The following is a 19,810-nucleotide window of genomic DNA, read 5'->3' as shown; positions in this document are numbered from 1 at the left end:
AGGAGGGAGGGGTTCTGATGGACGTGGAACGCCCCTGGGAGGGTCCCCCCCTCACCCAGCCCAGAACAAGGGGACTCCAGCTTGGAGATGTTCACCCTGATCGGGCTGGGCTAATTAAGGGCCCCCTGTCAAAACCCCTCTTCAGCCTTTACATGTTGCCTTCAAAGTAACAAATGACTCATGGAGATACCATCCCGAAGCATTTTCCATGTTTGTTGATCTGCTTCCTTTGCACATCCACAGGGTGGGCTTAGAAAGTGAGCCAGCGCCCACCTGACACGAGGCCAGCCTCCGGGATTCTCGGGGGCACCACCCTGGGGTGTTGCCGGCAAGCGTCTGGGCCTCTGGGCCGCAGGGCCTGACACCCACCTGAAGGTGCTTCTTGACCATCTCGTCGCTGATCCCCAGGTGCCGCTGGCAGGCCCCCGTGTTGCAGAAGCAGCCCGTGCGCACCTGGATGTTGAAAAGACTGGCCATCTTCTCCACCTGCGGGTTGAACGTGACACGGAGCCAGTGAGGAATGACCGGCGTTACTCGGTGGCCTGGGAGAGTTTTGGGTCCCTATCTGGACCTCTCTTTCCTAACAATAAAATGAAAACAGGAGCCTGCAAGTTTGCTCTAAAGTGCCATGATCTTCACAAGTTTACTAAACACATTGTATAAGATTTTACTGATCATTAAGGTTTATCCAGTGGGATAGAGATGTTTGCCTGAGAAAAGAGAAAGTATCGCCCTGGCCAGGTAGCTTGATTGGTTAGAGCGTCATCCTGATACACCAAGGTTGGGGGTTCAGTCCCCGGTCAGGACACATACAAGAATCAACCAATGAATGCATAAGTAAGGAACAACAAACCTCTCTCTCTCTCTCTCTCTCTCTCTCTCTCTCTCTCTCTCTCTCCCCCTATCAAAAAAAAAAAAAAAAAAAAACTTAAAAAAATACAGAGAGAAAGTATCGAGTTTAGGCCAAAATTCCCAAGTTAGGGCCCACGCATTTCAAGAGAGATGAATAAGTACAGAACCTGAGCACGACATGGGCAGCCCCTCGGCACCCTCTGCCACAGGGTTGATTCCAGAGCAGGCCCAGCTGAGCTACCACTCAGAGCAGCTCACAGCCTGGACTGAAGACATCACTGTGTTGAGCTTGTGTGTTATCAATTTGCTTTTCATAATGTCCTAACTTTGGGCTGAATCCCAGAACTGCTGTTCAATCCAGAAGTTCCAAGGTGCTTTTCTGTCCCCCTGGCCGCGCAGGGAGGTGATTTACATTCACTCAAGACACACAGGCAGGGTTAGCACGGGGGCATTTGTCCCAGCTCTTCTGCTGTGCACCACAGGCTCCATTCCTCCAAGGGCCTGGAGGCCCAGTGAGGGGCCTCAGCCCCGGTGACTCAGGTTAAACTCAGGGGAGTCACCTAACTGCGTTCAGGGAGACAAATACATCTTGACCAGTGGGGTAAGCCCTTGAACTTTCCTCCCTGGGAAGTCACATGTTGGGTCGCCAGAGCAGCCGCGAGGATAGGGCGCCCTCTGCAGACCACAGGTTGCCTGGGCCAGCCTGGGCCCTGGCAGGGCAGTGCTGGCAATGGTAACGCTCTTGTCAAGACCAAAGCTGTCTCCCCTGGACTATCAGAATGAGAAGAAGCTATTCTCTGGGCTGAACCAGGAGTCCTCCGAAAACAACTCCACTCCTTTATCCCTGAGGAACAGCTCAGTGATGTGGAAATCCGATCATGACATCCCGGGAATCTGAGATGAGACCTGGCAGCACCTCTGGGTCTGGCCAAACCCATTCCCAGGGTGGAAGGGATTTGTTGCAATAGCGCCCTCTGGTGGACATTCTTAGAACAGCACTCTAGTAAGGGATTAGTGGCAATGGTGCCCCCAGAGAAGCGCCTCACTCCCCCACCCCAACTCCCGCCACACTCAATCAGATGTCACCGTGGCACCCCTCTCCCCACCCACTCCTAGTTATCATTGCTGCGAAGCAAGCCACCCAAGCTTGGTGGAATAAAACAACCATTTTATTGTGCTCCCGACTACGGTGGGTCAGGAATTGAGAAAGGGCACAGAGAGGGTGACCTGACTCTGATTCTTAATTTCTCAAGTCTCGGTTGGGGGGACTCAAAAGCAGGGAGTGAGGTGGCATTGGAGGGTGGACTCACCTGGAGACTGGCTGACTCATGTGTGCATCTGGCCTCCCCAGCGAGGCGGGCTCAAAACAGCACTGCCACCATACTGTGCCCACCCGTGGCCTCTCCCGGGCTGGGCTTCCTCACAGCAGGACGCCTCAGGGAAGAACTGCTTACATGGTCGCTCAGGGCTCCAAAAGTGAGTGGCCCAGGGAACAAGGCCAACGGGCATCATTTTTTCTGACCTAGCCTCCAAAGGCATGCAATATCACCTGGGACATTCTATTGGTTAGGGCAAGTCGTAAACCCACCAAGATTCAAGGGGAAGAGACAGGAACCCCACCTAGAAGACGATGTTGTAAAAGATGTTGTTTGGGCCATACTTCCCTTCATCCAAATTTCTCATCATGGCTGAGTTTTCTCTCCCTCTCAACCCTGCTGAGTCCCACACAGGCCTGTTCTGTGCCCAGCGAGGTGCAGGTTGCTGTGGCTGGATGAGTCCTGCATCCAGGGAGGGTGAGGAACAGTGCCGGGAGCCGGTCCATCCTTGCTGTTTCAAGGGACCTGGCATATATGGCATACTGTTCTTAATATGTTTGCTCACCTTCTTGGCACTATGTGTTTTAACCAAGGTCACCTCTCTGAGAAAGGTTGTTTCCCCAGGTAGGGATTTTTCCCTGAAGTCAGGGAGGGGATAAAACTCCTTAACTAAGTGCCAGGCGGGTAGTTAATCACTTTAACTACAAACAATCACGCTTAAGCTACATAATCTTTTACTCCCTGGAATGGAGATAAGAAATGCCCTAACCTTTGCAATAGAAATTGACAGGATTAAAATCAACTGGTATAAATACGGATGTAACAAGACAATAAACAGCAGAACCTCTCTGGAGATCCAGACCAGAACTTGGCTGGAGATCCTGGCTAGAGATCCTGGCTAGGCTGCTGATCAACTGAATGCTGTCTCCATGTCACTCCTTCTTCGCCGACTCCATCCACACCTTTGGGGACCCCTGGACCTGCTGGGGTTGGACCCTGGCAGAACAGGCCTGACCACCAGGTAGCACCCGAGACTCCCCGCCCAGAAGTATTGTGCTCAATGTTTATTGAGCATTTGCTTCATCCCAGGCCTTGTACTAAGGGGCTGTGTCTCTCATTTAATCCTCATGACAACACTATCAGCAAGGTGCATTGTTACCCCCACTTCATATAGACATGGAGAGTTTGAATTAATTGCTCAAGCGCCCAGAGCCAGCAAGAGGCAGTGAGAATCTGAATCCAGAATGAAAATAGGAGGCTTGGATGTCTAAAACACGAACCCAAAGGCTTCTCAGAGAAGGCTACATTTTTTTTACACACCCTGGAAAGGGACAGCCAAACCCAACCAGGACACCATCTGGTCCCCACACTGCGAAGCTCCCTCAGCCCGGGAGGAACACAGCAGGGCTTCCTGCACCAGCACAGCTGGCCAGGCCTCAGCCCCGGAATCTACACGTGGGACCAGCTTCCTCCACAAACGCACAGAGGGAGACACTCGGCTGTGGGAATGACATTCCTGGTGAAGTCAGTGAGGAGCCTGGACAGGCAGCTCCCTCTCCCTGCCGGTCCCTCTTCTTTGAAGCATCTCTGAGCAAATGGGAATTCTTCCCCGCACTACCTGTCACAGCACACTTCACACCATCTTCCTCGACCCCTCAGCAAACATAGCTGAGTTTAGGTTTAAGAAGAAAACTTATTTTCCCGACCGGCGTGGCTCAGTGGTTGAGTGTCGACCTATGAATCAGGAGGTCACAGTTTGATTCCCATTCAGAGCACATGCCTGGGTTGCAGGCTTGATCCCCAGGGTGAGGCATGCAGGAGGCAGCTGATCAATTATTCTCTCTCATCATTGATGTTTCTATCTTTCTCTCCCTCCCCCTTCCTCTCTGAAATCAATACAAATACATTTTTTTAAAGAATAAAACTTATTTTACCAATGACCTAGAATAGCATATCAAAGAAGGCAAACCTTTTGTCTCCATGCATTTTTCACTCACACACACACACACACACAATTCAAATTACATGCTTCTGAGTAGTTTTGGGGCTGCTTCTTCAGGTGTATGGCTAAGGGGCTCTAGGGGGTCTGCAGTCAACCTACCCAAGAGATGGCTGTGTCCCCAACACCAGTGAAAACCCAGAAGAATATTTCTCAAGTTTATTCCTCAGAAAGTTTGTGGCTATTCAGAAAAGGAAAAAATTATTCCTTGAGAAATGGATTTTGTTTGAGAAATTCTGGGTTTGACAAAGGTGTGTGGGGATAGCAGCTTTCCAGGGAAGAAGGCAACCGTCTTCCAAAGGTATCTGATGGTCACATCTGCTCCTCGCGGAGCAGCTGCAGGAACCCGGGCTCTGGGAAGGACCAGGGCTCCCCACGCCCAGTCTGTAACACCCCATCCGGCGACCACCAACCGCCATGTCTGAGAGCTTGGTGTGACTTTGGACTTTTTAAAAGACTGGCCAGTGACCAGCTTACTCAACTATGGCAAGAATGCAAGCAGTTCCTGACTTACAGAGCACTACCAGCACTGTTTTCATGAGAAAATAGATACAAAGGATATACCTGCCGAAGCGCCTTTACAACCAACCTACCAAAGCCTTTGAACTCATGCTATGCGTGAGCCGTGGCACAAGCAAGGGCTTCTGTGGTACTAAGGACGTTGTTTCCACTTGTCATAAAAGAGAGAGAGAGAGAGAGAGAGAGAGAGAGAGAGAGAGAGAGAGAGAGTTCTGAGTTGCAAGCAACATACAAGCAAATGGTGAGAGCACGCCTATGACTTTGCATGACACTGTGATACGCTCTCGAGTGCCACTGGGGCTACCAAGCTGTCTGTACATCAATGACCTCGGACATGGTGCTTGGTCTCCACTGCTTTCCTGTCCACACGACTTTAGGGCGTCCTCTTTGCTAGCAGCTCTGTCCCTTTGCACTGCTGTCAGAGACGCGCCTCTCTCTTCCCACTTGCAGTTGACTACTGGCTGGATAAGGAGGGCTGAAGGACTAAGCAGACGTGCTTGCACAGCGCTTCCTAGGCAGGGGCCTGGCCTCCGCAGCCGAGCCTGGGCTTCGTCACAGCTCCTGCCAAGGTCCGAGGCCTTGACTGCACGTTTCGGGATTGGGGGGGCTGCCGAGTCCCAGACAAGAGCGATCCTGCTGTGAACAGGTGGGTGCGACGGAAAGAAAACCCACCTGGGAGTAACCAACGACGTTCCCGCTGGCGTCGAGCACGTTAAAATTGATGACTGGGCCCTGCACCTCGGGGCTGCGGAACTCGGAGTCGCTGTAGATGCGCACCACCGGGGCCCCGTTGGGGTACCGGAGGGAGCACAGGGCGGCGTAGGTGTACCGAGCCAGGGTGAAGGTGTGCTGCTGCACATGCTCCATGCCACCTCGAACACAGGAGAAAACGCCAGAGAGGATTAGTAGCTTATATAACATTCATTCTTGTTTCTTAAAAGAGAGATTATTATAACTGGCAAACTTGGACCTGATATTAATGATTTTAAATACTTGTAAACATTTGGTACTGCCCATACGATAAATGTTTAGGTCTTTGGTACTAAACAGGTTTACCATTGAATTTTCCCATGGGAACACCTGATAAATAAATATATATATATATATATATATATATATATATACACACACACACACACACACACACACACACACACACACATATATATATAAATCTTTTATTGGAAAACTGACATTGTCGATCTACTTTCAAGGTGCCCTGGCCCTGTCAGACCCTGCCACTTGCGTTTGGGTGCCATGTTGATATCTTTCCTGGGGAAAGTGCTCATTTTCAGTGTCGGTCCTGATTACCTCCTCTCTGTCCTGGATGATGCCCACCCACCTCCCAGCAGGGCACCTCTCTCCTCCCATGATGCCCACCCACCTCCCTACAGGGCACCTCTCTCCTCCCATGAGGCCCGTCCGCCTCCCGTGCTGGGCTAAGGCTAAGGACCTGCGGGGTCCCATGATTGTGAAATAAGAGACGGAGAAAGGGCTGCCTAACCATAAAGCCACGCCCCTGGTTCACCCCAGAGCCCTCTCCGCATGGTGGTACAAGTGGTGCTGCCAGTTCTAGAAGCTCAGCCTCTAGAACAGGGGTTCTCAACCTTCCTAATGTGGTGACCCCCAATTTCACTGTTACAAATTGAACATAAGTAAAGCATAGTGATTAATCACCAAAACAATATGTAATTATATATGTGTTTTCCGATGGTCTTAGGCGACCCCTGTGAAAGGGTCGTTCGACCCCCAAAGGGGTCGCGACCCACAGGTTGAGAACCGCTGCTCTAGAAGGAGCACAGCAGGACGGCGGATGCCTGGCTCCCCAGACGGAGGTTCCTCCAGGCCTGTACCTTTGTGCCAAGCCCCAGGTGATGGGAAGGGGCATCTGTCTGTGTCAGCCTACAGTGAGCGCCCCCATCTGCCCACACCCCTAAGCGCTCATCAGAAGGGAAACGTGCAACGGCCAGCGGCAGGCACGGTGCTGGAGGCTCGGGGTCAGGCCTTAGTTGTCCTGGGTTTAAATCCACGCCTCCCACTTGCCAGCTCCCTGGCCCTGGAGAAGGCACTTGGCCTCTGAGCACAAGCGCCTCTGTGGATAAGCAGGCCGGCCATGCATCCCGGGTGGGGCCCAGGGGGCACCCAGCAAGGTCAGAGCGGAGGAAGGTCTCGGGACCTGTAACCCGGACCTGTAACGGGTCCCAGTGCAAGAGCCGGATGTCTCCCCTGCTCCTGTGAGGCGATTCCCTTCCTGCCTCGGGCTGTCTCTTACCTGTAACAATGCTCTGTAACTGACAAAAAAACGCCTCAGTCCCTTGCTTTCGCCTCAGGAGTCACTTAGAAGTTCTTTAGCGCTGGCTCTAAAGGCGGTCTCTGTACAGCGGCTGCATGCAGGTCACACACCCACTCCTTCATCTGAGTCACCCCGGGCTGGGCTCCCCGGAGGACGTGGCTACGGGAGCAAATTCCACGGGATAACAACGTCCCCCTACCTGTGAGGCGCTCTAGGGCATCAAATCCGTGTTTGAGCGCTATCACGTCAAGGAACGGGATGGTGCCATCCTCAAACCTGTAACCAGGGTGAGGGAAGGAGTCAAGCGGGGTCGCGTCTCCACATGCATGTTGTGGCATGTAATGACTCAGGCTCGGCCATATCTGTGAACACCTTCTCCCTGCTGCCTCGTAAGCATCACGCTCCTCCTCGGGACAGAGGGCTTTGCACACCCGACCCGGCAGCTGCCTCTGTCCCTGACCCACCCGCAGCTTCCTCAGGGCGGGCTGGCAGCAGTGACAAAAGGCCCTCAACAGTCGCCATCTGAGACATAACAAGCAGAGAGATGCCTGGCTGCCCCAGGAAGACTTTGGTTTGACAGAACCTCCAGGGCTGTGGGCTCTTGAAACGCTGAACTTGACCCCAAGAGGGCCCCACTGGCAGGGCACCACGTCAGGGTGCCAACGGTGCCCCGGGGGCATCTTTGCAAGAGCCTGAGATTCCAAAGTCTACAGAGCCACAGGCTTTTCCAAAAACGATGAGGCTCTCCACACAGCAGACCCACCTCTTCCTGATTATCAGGGTTCCTGTGCTGGCATTTCATAATTAGTCACCAGATCCTTCTCGTGCTGGGCGCTGGGCACTGTTCTAGGTGCTCAGGATGCCGCAGTGAACGTGGCAGGTAAAACCCCTGCCCTCACGCGCTTCCATTCGCCTGAGGGCCCGGAAACAAGGCACAACAAGGAACAGGCAGGCAGAGAGAAGCCAACTCAGCAACAAGCCGGTGGTGACAAGTGCAGTGAAGATGCATAAAGCAGAGGGCTGGCAGCCACTCTAGAGGCGGTTAGGGAGGCCCTCTCTGAGGGAGACCATTGGGGCAAAGAGGCGTGGAAGTAAAGGAGTGGGGGAGGCCACAGTCTCAGAGAGAACAGCATCCCAGGGAGAAGGAGCAGCACACACCCTGAGCACAGGGAGCCTGGCACCACCACCCCCCCAGCAGCAAGGAGGCCCGGGGGCCGGGTGGGAGCGGGCAAGGAGGGGGTAATAAGAGATTCAGTCAGAGGACTTCCACCCTGGATGAGCTAGAAGGGGCTTAAGGACCCTGAGCAGAGAGGAGTGACAGGATGGGGCCTAGACTTTGACAAGACACCTCTGGCTGCTGCAGAAGCGATGGGACAGCTGGGAGACACTGGGAGGTCCGCAAGCATCGGGAGGACGGGTGGTGGCAAACGGCAGCCTGGTGCAAGTTGAAGCTTTCAGTGAGACTATTGTGTTCTGTATTTTAACCCTGTACAGATAAGATTTGCTCAAAACATTGTTGCTGCAATATTAGTTTCCTTATAAAATGAATGATAATTAATGGACATACAGAATTAGTGGATCAATAATAAAGTACTAGTTGATTAACCACTAATGAATTGGTACATAATTAATCTTTAATAAATTTAACATTATTTGCCAATAATGACTTGTTATTAATTGAGCAATAATAAATAATCATTTATTAATCAATAATTAATAGGCTCTTTGGGAGTTAAGGGGGTTGCTTGTTTTCATCAAAGATTAAGTTATCAAATAGAAAAGATGAACAACATGGTCTAGGTAACATGTTCAAGAAACATGTAAGTTGTGTATTAAATTTCTTGAGTTCTAGTCCTAAGTTCACAAGAAAAAAATTCAGCTTGCTGGGAGTCTCGGTGTGGCAGCTGCCGTAAGACAACCCACCCAAATGGAAGGACAGTGGTCTGGGCCAGCCCAGCCCACCCACACCTGCCTGGAACGAGCTGCCCACTTCTCTATGCCTATTGGCTCAATAAAGTTTGGGTTGTCGTGCTATGCTGCCTTTAATTTATATGTTGTGCCTGTCTTTCTTTTCTCACTTAATTATGTTACACATTAACTTATCACACTTGTATTCAAAAGGTTTTACATTAGTGTTTCTGTTTTAGAGTCCCCCAACTATGGGATGTTCTAAATAAAAGAGACATCAAAGAGCCTCACAATGTATTGATGCCAACTCCATCTTGGTGCTTCACCTATTAGTGCTAAAGAACTGTATCCTTTTAGAGAGCCACTTTTTTTTTATTTTTAATCCTCACCCGAGGACATGCTTGTTGATTTGAGAGAGCGGGGAAGAGAGAGAGAGAAAAAATCAGTGTGAGGGAGAAACATCAATTAGTGCCTTCCCGTATGTGCCCCCACCAGGGATCGAACCCACAACCTAGGTATGTGCCCTGACCAGGAATCGCACCTGCAACCTTTCGGTGTATGGGATGACACTGAACCAACTGAGCCACACCGGCCAAGGCTAGAGACCCACTTTACGGGAAAAACAGGAGGTGCAGAGATCAAGCCACATGCCCCTGCCCCCACAGCTGGGGTGTGTTGGAGTCAGGACTCACTCCCCAGCGAAACCATCTCTGGGGCCTAGACACATGACCAACAACTCTACTGCCAAAGCCACCTCCCCTCTCTGTAGGACCCTGGAGTCTGCACCTGGGTCTGTGGGGGATCTGACCCCTTCCCATCCAGGCCCCAGGCCTTCTCAGACACCAGCAGGTGACCCAACCCCACGGCACCCCCTCCTGTTGGAACCAGCGGAACCCTGAGTTCCCAGCTACCAGTTTCGGCCTCTCACATCTGGGAAATTCCTGAGCATTAGCCAGTCGTCTGCCCTGCCGCCTGGGAAAACCCCAGCAGAGGCCTGTGCCGCTGGATGCCAAGTAGCTGCCTGCCCTCCACTGTCCTTTGTACCGCACAGCGGGGCTCACAGAGGCAGCTGTCCACGGTGCCCACAAGCCTGGTGGCCTCTCGTTTAATTGATTCCTCCTATTAACCAGGGCCAAGCTGAGCTGATTCTAGCTGCTGAAAGCCAGCTATGCTGTCAACCTGTGTGCACGCTTGTCCAAAACCGCCCAAATCGCTGCTTTCATGGACACCCCTCACCAGCACTCTGTGCAAAGGCCTGGGGCGCCGCTCCTTCTGCGGTGAGGTCCTCTCACCTCTTCTGCGTGCAGCCCTCACCCGCAGCCCTTGTGCTCCCACCACTAAAGGGGCCCCGCAAACGGGAGCAGAGTTCACTGAGCCGTGGCCTCTGCCTCCCACATCTGAGCCTGCCGCCAGCCTCCGTCCCTGTCCCTGCCAGGAACGGCCAACCCTGACCCCAGTGGCCCAGCTCCTCCCCCCACCCCCCCTGCACAACCCTACAGGCTGCACAGCCAGACCCCAGACTCCTGGACTCTGCCCCAGCCACTCCCACGCGAGGTGACCTTTCTGCCACCGACGGCCTGGGGATGTAGAAGTCTTCTCCCGCCAGGTATGCAGCAGCCGTGCCTCCTCCAAAGTAGGTTTTCCTCAGCAGGGGAGCCATCCGATTGTGCACCAGCAGCGCCCCCAGGCCGGTGGGGAAGCCGAAGATCTTGTAGAAGGAGAGGGAGACGAAATCCGCCTGGTGCACCGACAGGTCCAGAGGGGAGGTGCTGGCGTAGGAGGCTGCGTCCAGCAGCACGAACCACCGCCCCGGTGGGGGCGCGCTCACCGGGCACATGCGCCCCGCCGTGACCTCTCCTATCCAGGACAGAGGGTATCTGGTGCCAGAAAAGTTACTCTGAGCCGGATAACAGAAGAGATGCGGAAGCTGGCAGTCGGGGTCGCTGGCGGCAGCGCCCCGTTTCTCCGCCGACCACATGTCCTCCGGCCTGACCGGGATGGAAGTGACACTCCTGGCTGTGGCGACCATCCGCATGCCCACCACGGAGGTGTGGCTGTCGGTGAGGTAACAGAACAGGCTCCCGCTGCTCCCGGGGCCCCGGGACACCCACGGGAAGGCTTCCGCCACCAGTTTAAGGGCAGCCGTGCTCCCGGCGGTGAAAATCACGCTGTAGTCCTCTGGGGAGGCGTGGAAGTGCGCCAGGACCCTGGAAAACACAGCAGCGCGGCGGCTGGGCTCACTCGGCGCTCAGTGTTTGCAATGAGCTGCATTCCCCTACACATGGCACCTCTCTGCCTGCATAGCTAGAAGCAAGCCCAGAGAGGCTCTGCCATCACCGTGAAGTCAGAGCAGGTGTGGGGAGAGATGACCAACGGATTCAAACTGGCAAAATCACCTTGCCTCCCAGGTCCCCGCCCCCACGGAGGAGCTGAGAACCCACAGCTGCCTTCGCCTGAGTTGAAAACACCTTCCCCCCTTGGTCTACTCTGGCTCCACCTTAAGTTTTAAGTCCCCAGCTTGTTTCACGTTGTTTTTTAATATTGGCAACCCAGAATCACTTTCATATTGGAAATAAATTGAAATTGTATCAATTCAAGTAACTTTAGGTACCACTTGGAAATTATTTACTGAACGCTAATTACTACATGTGGAAAAATAGAGAGCTGTTTCATGTGCAAATATGAGTAAAAAGGGGGATGAATGAAACAAGATGCCTAATGAAACATGAAAAGGAAAACCAGAGAAACTGTTTTTATTCTCTCTAAAAACAAGACTTGGGACCTGTATCACTCCTTATCACTCTGGTCCCCAGGAACTAGGGCAGCAGCCCAGAGCCACACACACAGCGGTGCACACCTCAGCTGCCTCCCTGTGCTTCTGGTCGGCCCCCATTGGCACCTGCTCACTCTCACCTTCCCAACCTTGGACCCTGATCTTTATCATTGTGTGTGTGGCCATTTAACTGAATGTGACCTTCCTGAAACCAATTCAGAGCCTGGGATGTGGGCAGGTGTAGGAAGCATGTCCACGCACTAGGAGAGCCTGCTCCGAGGGCGTCCCTGCCGCTCACCTGTAGCGCACCTGCTCCACGGTGTCCTGGGTGAGCTTGCTGCTGATGCTCTGGCTGTGAGGGTTACCTGGGGGGTTACAGAGGCAAAGCCATCAGTCACTCACTACTTATGGTCTCTCCTTTTCTGTTCATCCAAAACCCTCTCCCATGGTTTCTCAAAAAGTTAAGCATAAAACTATTATATGATTCCACTCCTATATACTCAATAGAAATGGAAACTTGTCCACACAAAGATTCATGCACAAGAATGTTCATAGCAGCTCTATTTGTAAAGCTAAATTCTGGGAACATAAATGTCAATCAATTGGTGAACAGATAGATAAAATGTAACATATCCATACAATGAAAAGTTATTTGGCAATAAAGAGGGAAAAAACTACTGACTATGTCATGCATGAACTTCAAAAGCATGCTAAGTGGGGGTGGGCTACAAGGGGTCAAATGGAGGAAAAGAAGGGGACATATGTAAGACTTTCAACAATAAAGATTTTAAAAAAAAAAGACATCAGATACAGAGATCACATATTGCATGATCCACTTATATAAAACTAAAGGCCTGGTGCACAAAATTCGTGCACAGGTAGGGTCCCTATGCCTGGCCAGCAATCAGGGCTAATTGGGGCCTTCCTGCTGCCAGCTAGGGCCTTCCTTCATTCTGTGCCACCCCCTGGTGGTCAGCACACGTCATAGCAAGTGATCGAACTCCCGATCAAACTCCGGAGGGGACACTTTGCATATTAACCTTTTATATATATAGATGTCCAGCAAAGGTGACTATATAGAGATACAGAAAGTAGTAGATCACTGGTGGCTTGGGGTGAGAGTGAGGGGATGAGGGGGGCAGGTTGAGGGGTTGGGGGAACAACAGAGATCAACTGTGAATGGGCATCAGAGATTTTATTGGGGGAATGAAAATATTCTAAATGATTTATAGTGAGACTAAAAATCATTGAACTGTACACTTGAAATATGTGAATTTTATGGATATAAAATATAACTCAAGAAATCTGGCCCAGTCGGCATGGCTCAGTGGATGAGCGTAGACCTATGAACTAGGAGGTCATAGTTCAATTCTCAGTCAGGGCACATGCCCAAGTTGTGGGCTAGATCTCCATCGTGAGGCGTGCAGGAGGCAGGCAATCAGTGATTCTCTCTCATCATTGATGTTTCTCTCTCTCTTCCTCTCTGAAATCAATAAAAAAATAATTTTTTTTTTAAAAAAACTGCTAAACAAACAGAGCAAGTAAAACAAACAAGACAGGATCTAGGAAGAGCCTTTGGGACTGGAAGTCAGCCAATACGAGAACCTCTTCTACCAGTTTCCCAACAGGTGGCCAGCCCAGTTCTGTTCATTAACCCCAGGGAGCCAAGCTGCCTAGAAACGCAGCTGCTCTGACTGCCCCCAGCCCCAGTGCTTCCTGACAATGTGTCCTCAGAGTAATGACCTGCCTCCCCGGGCAGTTTCCTCCCTTGGACAGCAGGAGAGATAACAGAACCTGTACCTGAGCTTGCCCTGAGGATGGAGAGATAATACAGATGAAGCATTTGGAACAGTACCTGAAGCACAATGAGTGCTCAGTACAGGTTATTTATTATCATTTATTGCTATTATCATTACCATGGTTACACCTGCTACTACTGTTATTTCAACATCGCTTTCCAAAGTTATCTCCTGATCACATTGTGCTGCTGATCAATGCTTTCAGTGACTGGCCATCCTTTCTAGAATAAAGTTCAAGCTCTACAGAGACCTATAAGGTACCTACCTACCCTTCCATTCATGCCTCCCTCTGAGTGCCTGGGCTGGTTCCTGAAACCACAGCAGGGTCCTGGCTCATTTGTTCCCTTTGCCCTTCTCCTGACTCTTCCGAGGGAATTCCTGCTCCTCCTCCAGCAGCGAGCCCGCTCCTGAGGAAATTTCCCTGCGGCTCACACTGCCCACCTGCTGTCACTCTGCAGATCCAGACCCCATGGCCCAGAGGCCTTCGGTTCACAGCCCTTCACAGCGTTGGTAATTTACATTTACTTGGGGATCACTGACTTGAGGTCTAGCCCTAACTAGACCAGAGTCCATGAAGGCAGGGACTGGTTACTTTGTGCCTGTTTGCACCATGCCCCGGACACCAGAGTGGCTGACAAATATTTATGGAGAGAGTGAATGCATGCATGTTCCCCCTGTTGTCCCTCTCTGTGTACAGTGCCAGTCCCAGAGGCCATCCCACCACCAAATACAGCACCTTGTGCCCCTGTGCCTTTCCTCTGGAAGTAACACACATGCCCCTGAGCCAGTTACCCCATCCTGGCAGCACGCGTGTTGTAAGGAATTTGCCTGCTTATTCAGCTCTGGGTCCCGGCTCAGTCCCAGTCTATTAACCTAACATTTATTAAGCAGAGACCTATCCACTGAATGTAGTGGGCTAACACCCAATGCAAGAATCAGTGATGGTGTGTCCTTCTTTACCATAAACATTCTCCAGGAGATCACGAGTGAAGCTCCTGAGCTGGCTCTCGGGGAACAGCGTGGCTCCTGCATGGTCAAGGTAGACAGTTCCTGAGAGAAAGCACAGAATAAAGCTGTGGTTATTTTTCAGAGGTTTTCCACTCCCTGCACCTAGATCTGGGTTGTGTGAGCGTGAGCAGTGCCCATGGCATGCGTTTGGGCATAACATCAGGCCACTCCTCTCTCCCAGCCTCTCGATGTGCTTCTAACTCCAAGTGCAGACGTGAGCAATGGAAGAACTGCACTTTCAATAGTTAATGAGTCCTGACTTCTTCCTGACTAACCTGCTCTTAGGAACCTGGGAGTTTCTCACACAAAGGAGGAGCCCAACAGATGGCTCTGGTTAATGACCCTAAAGCTAGTTCACCTTCTGACTCACACCCTCTTCTGCGTTTCTGTGCAGCTTCCTTGGCCTGGAGACCTGATTCTGCTTTCTGTGGTGAATTCTACATCTCTCTAAAGCAGTGGTTCTCAACCTTCTGGCCCTTTAAATACAGTTCCTCATGTTGTGACCCAATCATAAAATTATTTCCGTTGCCACTTCATAACTGTAATGTTGCTACTGTTATGAATCGTAATGTAAATTTCTGATATGCAGGATGGTCTTAGTCGTCCCCTGTGAAAGGGTCGTTCGACCACCAAAGGGATCGCGGCCCACAGGTTGAGAACGCTGCTCTAAAGCTTCCAGCTGGTCAGAGAACAATAGTAATTTACATGATCTTTCCGGCCTCTCACAAACAGAGAAAGGCAAATTAACAGGTTTACCATCAGATGGTCAAGATCAAAAGGTTGGATAACTCACTGCATGGGTGAAGGTGTAGGAAAACAGGCCAGTTGGTACATGGCTGGTAGGAAGGCAAATTGGTACAACTTATTTTCTTTAAAATATATTTTTATTGATTTCAGGGAAGAAGGGAGAGGGAGAGAGAGAGAGAGAGAGAGAGAGAGAGAGAGAGAGAAACATCAGTGATGAGAGAGAATCATCTACAGGCTGCCTCCTGCACAGCCCCTACTGGGGATTGAGCCCACAACCCAGGCATGTGCCCTGTACCAGAATCGAACCTGGGACCCTTCAGTCCACAGGCCAACAGCTTTATCCACTGAGCAAACCAGCTAGGGTGGTACAACTTCTTTATGGACAGCAATTTGGCAATATTGGTAATACTTTAAAATGCAAATTCTCTGACCTATCAATTATTCTATCTTATAAATAACCATGCTTTTATGAAATGGGCTGTCTGTGAGGATATTCCGTTCTGATCTTTGTCAATGCAGCATTGTCTGCTATAGAGAAAGATCAGAAATGACTCAAATGTTCATCACCATGTATTTAAAATAAAGGATTATTGTACACCCATCTGGTACTTTAAAAGTACTGATGCGGAACAAACTCTGAAACACATTTCCAAATCTCACTCATTCATGGATAATAGAGACCATTATAAACTTATGAACAAAAATAGATACAGAGGCAGAGCTGCCTCGAACAGTCAAACTACAGCGGGAAGGCCGGGGAGGGTTGGGGGGCAGGAAGGGAGGGGGTAAGAGATCAACCGAAGGACTTGTATGCATGCATATAAGCATAACCAATGGACATAAGACACTGGGGGGCAGGGAAGGCCAGGGGATTGTCAAGGGTGGGGGAGGGGGGGGGAGAGACATATGTAATACTCTTTGTAATACTTTAAGCAATAAAACAATTTAAAAAAAGAAACACATTTTCAAGAATATACAATGTAAATAGATCCACTCATTTTCTTGCCTAACTATCCTGGCTAGAACCTCCGGTGCAACGTTGAATACAAGTGGTGAGAACAGACATCCTTGTCCTGTTCCTGACCTTAGGCGTAAAGCTTTCAGTTTTTCACCAGTAAGTATGATGTTAGCTCTGCTTATTTGTTTATAGAAGGCCTTTATCTGGTTAATTAAATCTCCTTTTAGTCCTAGTTTATTGCATGTTGTTATCATGTAAATGTATTATCTAGTCCAGAAAATTATTGTTAAAGTAACATTCTCTTTAACTGAAGATGCAGTTATACAAAATTACACACCAATAGAAAGGCTTCCATCCACCCAGGCACTGGGGAAGATGCTCGTGTGAAGCCCGGGACACATGTAAACCCTGAGGGGCTGCTGAGACAGCACCGCTTTGCCCACAGACTTCTGCAGGGCCAGGAAGCCATTTGGGAGAAGGCTGCACTGGCCTTTGGTCCAGAACCTCATGTTGCAAAACTAACTAAAGATCTAAATCAGCTAGAGATCTGCTCTTAGGAGGTCAGCCAGCACAGTGGCGAACAGTGCAGAATCCAAGTCAACCAACCTTCATCGAATCCTGCTAGCCATTCTGGGTCCCTATTCCTTCACCTGCAAATGGGATGAAAGTTAAATAAGTTGGTGTGTGACAGGGCCCAGTCCAGTGCCTGGCACACATGCCACAGAGTTCAGCTGTTCTTAGAAGAAGGCAAATTACCCCAAACCAACTGGCATTAGGTCTTCGAGAAAGGAAATTCCAGTGTCTCTTCTGGGTCATGCTCCTTCAGCTCTCAGTTCCATCAATTGTGGCCATCAGCACCCTGAAGCTTCAAGAATCACTTGAACTATGTCTGCATATTGAATATGCTCCCTTCACCAAGACAAAGAAATTCCCATCCTGTTGATTAGGCAAACTATTTCAGACTTGAAGGTTAAGCATTTAATTATCCAGAACTACCACTTAACCAGACCAATTCTCAAGCCTGCAGAACATCTCTGGGGTGATGGGGAAGGAAGAGGATGTAAAAGTTATATTATTTTGGCTTGTTTTGTTTGTTTGATTTTCCTCAGCCCTATAAGGGGGTAAGGGGGGGGGGGGGTGGAAATGTTCCAAAGCTCCTAGTGATGGGAGGGGTGAGTTTAGTCCACAAAAGCCTACTTCAATCATAATGTAGAGAAAATGCTGGGACCTTGCACTGAGTAGATAAACAGATAAATACATAAGGATGCACACAACGCTACCACACGTGCAGACAGTCCCCAACTTAGGATGACTTGACCTAACAATTGTTTTTCACTTTATGATGGCATGAAAGCGATACATGTTCAGCAGAAACCATACTTTGAATTTTGACCTTCTCCTGGTCTATTGATATGCAGTACGATCTTCTCTAGTGATATTCAACAGTGGTAGCGAGCCGTGGCTCCCAGTCAGCCATGCCATCGCGAGGGTGAACAACTGTGGGTTAATGCAAGTGTTCAGAGCACCTTCAAGGTAGGCTAGGCTAAGCTATGGCGCTCGGTAGGTGTATTCAATGCATTTTCCACTTATGATATTCTCAATTTGTGATGGGTTTATCCAGCGGTAACCCCACAGTAAGGGTAGGAGCATGTGTGCAGTAGATGTTAAAGGGGCGCTGAATCCCAGCCTGAAATCCTGGCTGTCACATCCAAATTATGAATTTGAAGGGGGAGGTGCTATTCCTTAAAGGACAAGAGTGAAACAAGGAGGTGCCCAGAGAACACAGCTCTACTTTTGGGGAGGGGCGGGGCGGGGGGCGGGGTCAGAGCTGGAGGAGAATAAGGTGCTAAAATAATTACTGACTGAAATGCTACAGCCTTTGGGACTTGCTTCAAATGGAAGGGAAACCTCCCTTCCTCCCTCCCCCCCGCCGCACCTGTGGGTGTTCAGTGTACCAGTCTCTTTCAGTGGGTAGATTTCTATAATTAAAACGCTCAGGGATAGAAGGTGGAAGCAGAGGGACAAGGGCTGTCTGTCTCCCGCAGGTGAATGTGCTGCTCTCAATGGGGAGTGGAGCAGAAGGCCCGCCTTCCGCCCGAGCCTCCCCCCTTAACTACAGGCTGGGACACGCAAAAAGCAGGCCACACCCCTCAAAGCCCCCAACGGGGGGAAAAAAGAGTCACTAACTGAAACCTCAGCAAATAACCCAAAGAGCTGGAATCAGCTACCCGATTAATGAAATGTAAATCGTGGTTGGTGTCCTGCCACAGGGAGGCGCAGTCACCAAATGTTCACCAAAGCAACAAGTACACCCCAAATCCGGGTGCCAGCACCACGACCTGCCACTGAACCTGAACCTGAGGACCAGCCCTGCTCGGGGCTCCAGGAAGCCCCTCAAAGGTCTCTAGCAAGAGGGTCAGTCCTACCCTGCGGGGCGGGGCAGGGCGGGGCGAGGCGGGGGCGCCCGCCTTGCAGTAATGCGCTGGGAACCGCCGCAGGGCCGGCTCGGGGTGGATTTCACACTTACCCAGCCTGTTCCACCTTTCTGAACTCAAAGGCACCCCGACCTCGTGTCCGATTTCCAGGCTCGCCTTGTACCCAGTGCTCAAAGTTTACAGTTTGCTCATTCTTCCAGCCCCGCAGCGAGCTGGGGGGGGGGGGGGGGGCAGAGGCGTTGTTCAAAAATGAGAAAAAGGAGGTTTCGAAAATAAAAGCTGCCTGTGAGCTATCTCAGCGGACAGGAACGCAGCTTTGGGGCGGGGGACCCTGCCCAGCGGCCTCAGCCTCGGTCTCCCAGGCGCCCTGACCGCCCACGCGGCGCTCCGCTGCCCGGGGAGCATCCGACAGCCGCGGCCACTGGCCATTCCTGCGTTTTGCAGCCCCGCTTCCAGCTGGACCTTTAGAGTCGGCAGCCTCGACGGCAGAACCCTGAGCCCTGTTCGCGGAGGGTCGGGACCGGTGGAAAGGGTCTAGGTTGGCCCGATACCCCTGTAAAGTCTAAGGAGCAAGAGCAGCAAGAAGTCCTGGGGCTGCAGATGGGACCTCAAGGAGCCGTGTCCACGCAGCAGACGCGTGGGCACGTCCCTCCAAATCTTTCCATTCAAAATGCGCCCCAAACTAGGCAACGCGCTGCCACCTGGAGCAGAAAACTCCTTAGAAGCCGCGCCCCCCCCCCTCGCCCCCCCCCCCCCGCCCGCCAGCCCCGCGCAGGTGCCCCGCGGCCTCACCTGCCAGGCGCCCGAATTCTCGCGCCCGCAGCTCCCGCAGGCCGCGCGGGCCGTGGCCGTAGCCGTAGGCGAGGGGCTGCGCGCTCGCCTCCCGGAATAGCTCGAAGGCCAGCAGCTCGGCCCCCGGCTGCGCCGCCCGGTCGGCCATGGCCCAGGCCTGCCCGCCGCGCTGTGCCGGCGGCCGGGCCGGGGAGAGCCGACCCACGAGGACTCCGCCCGTCGCGCCCGGGCCGAGCCTCCACGCCTCCGCACTGGCCCCGGGTCCCGGCGATGGGCGGCGCGTCTGGGACGGGCCGGGCTGGCCTGCGCCGCGCTGACTCACGAAGTTTCACTTCTTTCCTGCCTTTTCCCACCTGGGGCCGGGAGAGTGCCCGTTTCTGTTGTCGCTTAGAAGAGCGTCCCCACAGAGCA

The 19,810-nt window shown here is 51.7% G+C and overlaps 1 protein-coding gene across 1 annotated transcript in view; it reads right to left on the bottom strand.

The window, feature by feature from the left end:
* The window catches only part of MOCOS (molybdenum cofactor sulfurase), a gene marked incomplete at its 5' end in the record, with an annotated part of 40,946 nt that extends 21,399 nt beyond the window's left edge, over window positions 1-19,547 (bottom strand). The window contains 7 exons of the mRNA XM_081098065.1: window positions 370-486; window positions 5,359-5,558; window positions 7,179-7,255; window positions 10,447-11,094; window positions 11,959-12,025; window positions 14,420-14,509; window positions 19,400-19,547. Of these exons, the coding sequence (XP_080954191.1) occupies window positions 370-486; window positions 5,359-5,558; window positions 7,179-7,255; window positions 10,447-11,094; window positions 11,959-12,025; window positions 14,420-14,509; window positions 19,400-19,547 (1,347 nt within the window). The remainder of the gene's footprint in view (window positions 1-369; window positions 487-5,358; window positions 5,559-7,178; window positions 7,256-10,446; window positions 11,095-11,958; window positions 12,026-14,419; window positions 14,510-19,399) is intronic.
* Between the last annotated feature and the right edge of the window lie 263 nt (window positions 19,548-19,810).

The sequence above is a fragment of the Myotis nattereri genome (assembly GCF_964212035.1).
Source record: "Myotis nattereri genome assembly, chromosome: 8".
NCBI classification, from domain to species: domain Eukaryota; kingdom Metazoa; phylum Chordata; class Mammalia; order Chiroptera; family Vespertilionidae; genus Myotis; species Myotis nattereri.
This window is presented reverse-complemented; position numbering and strand designations above follow the sequence as displayed.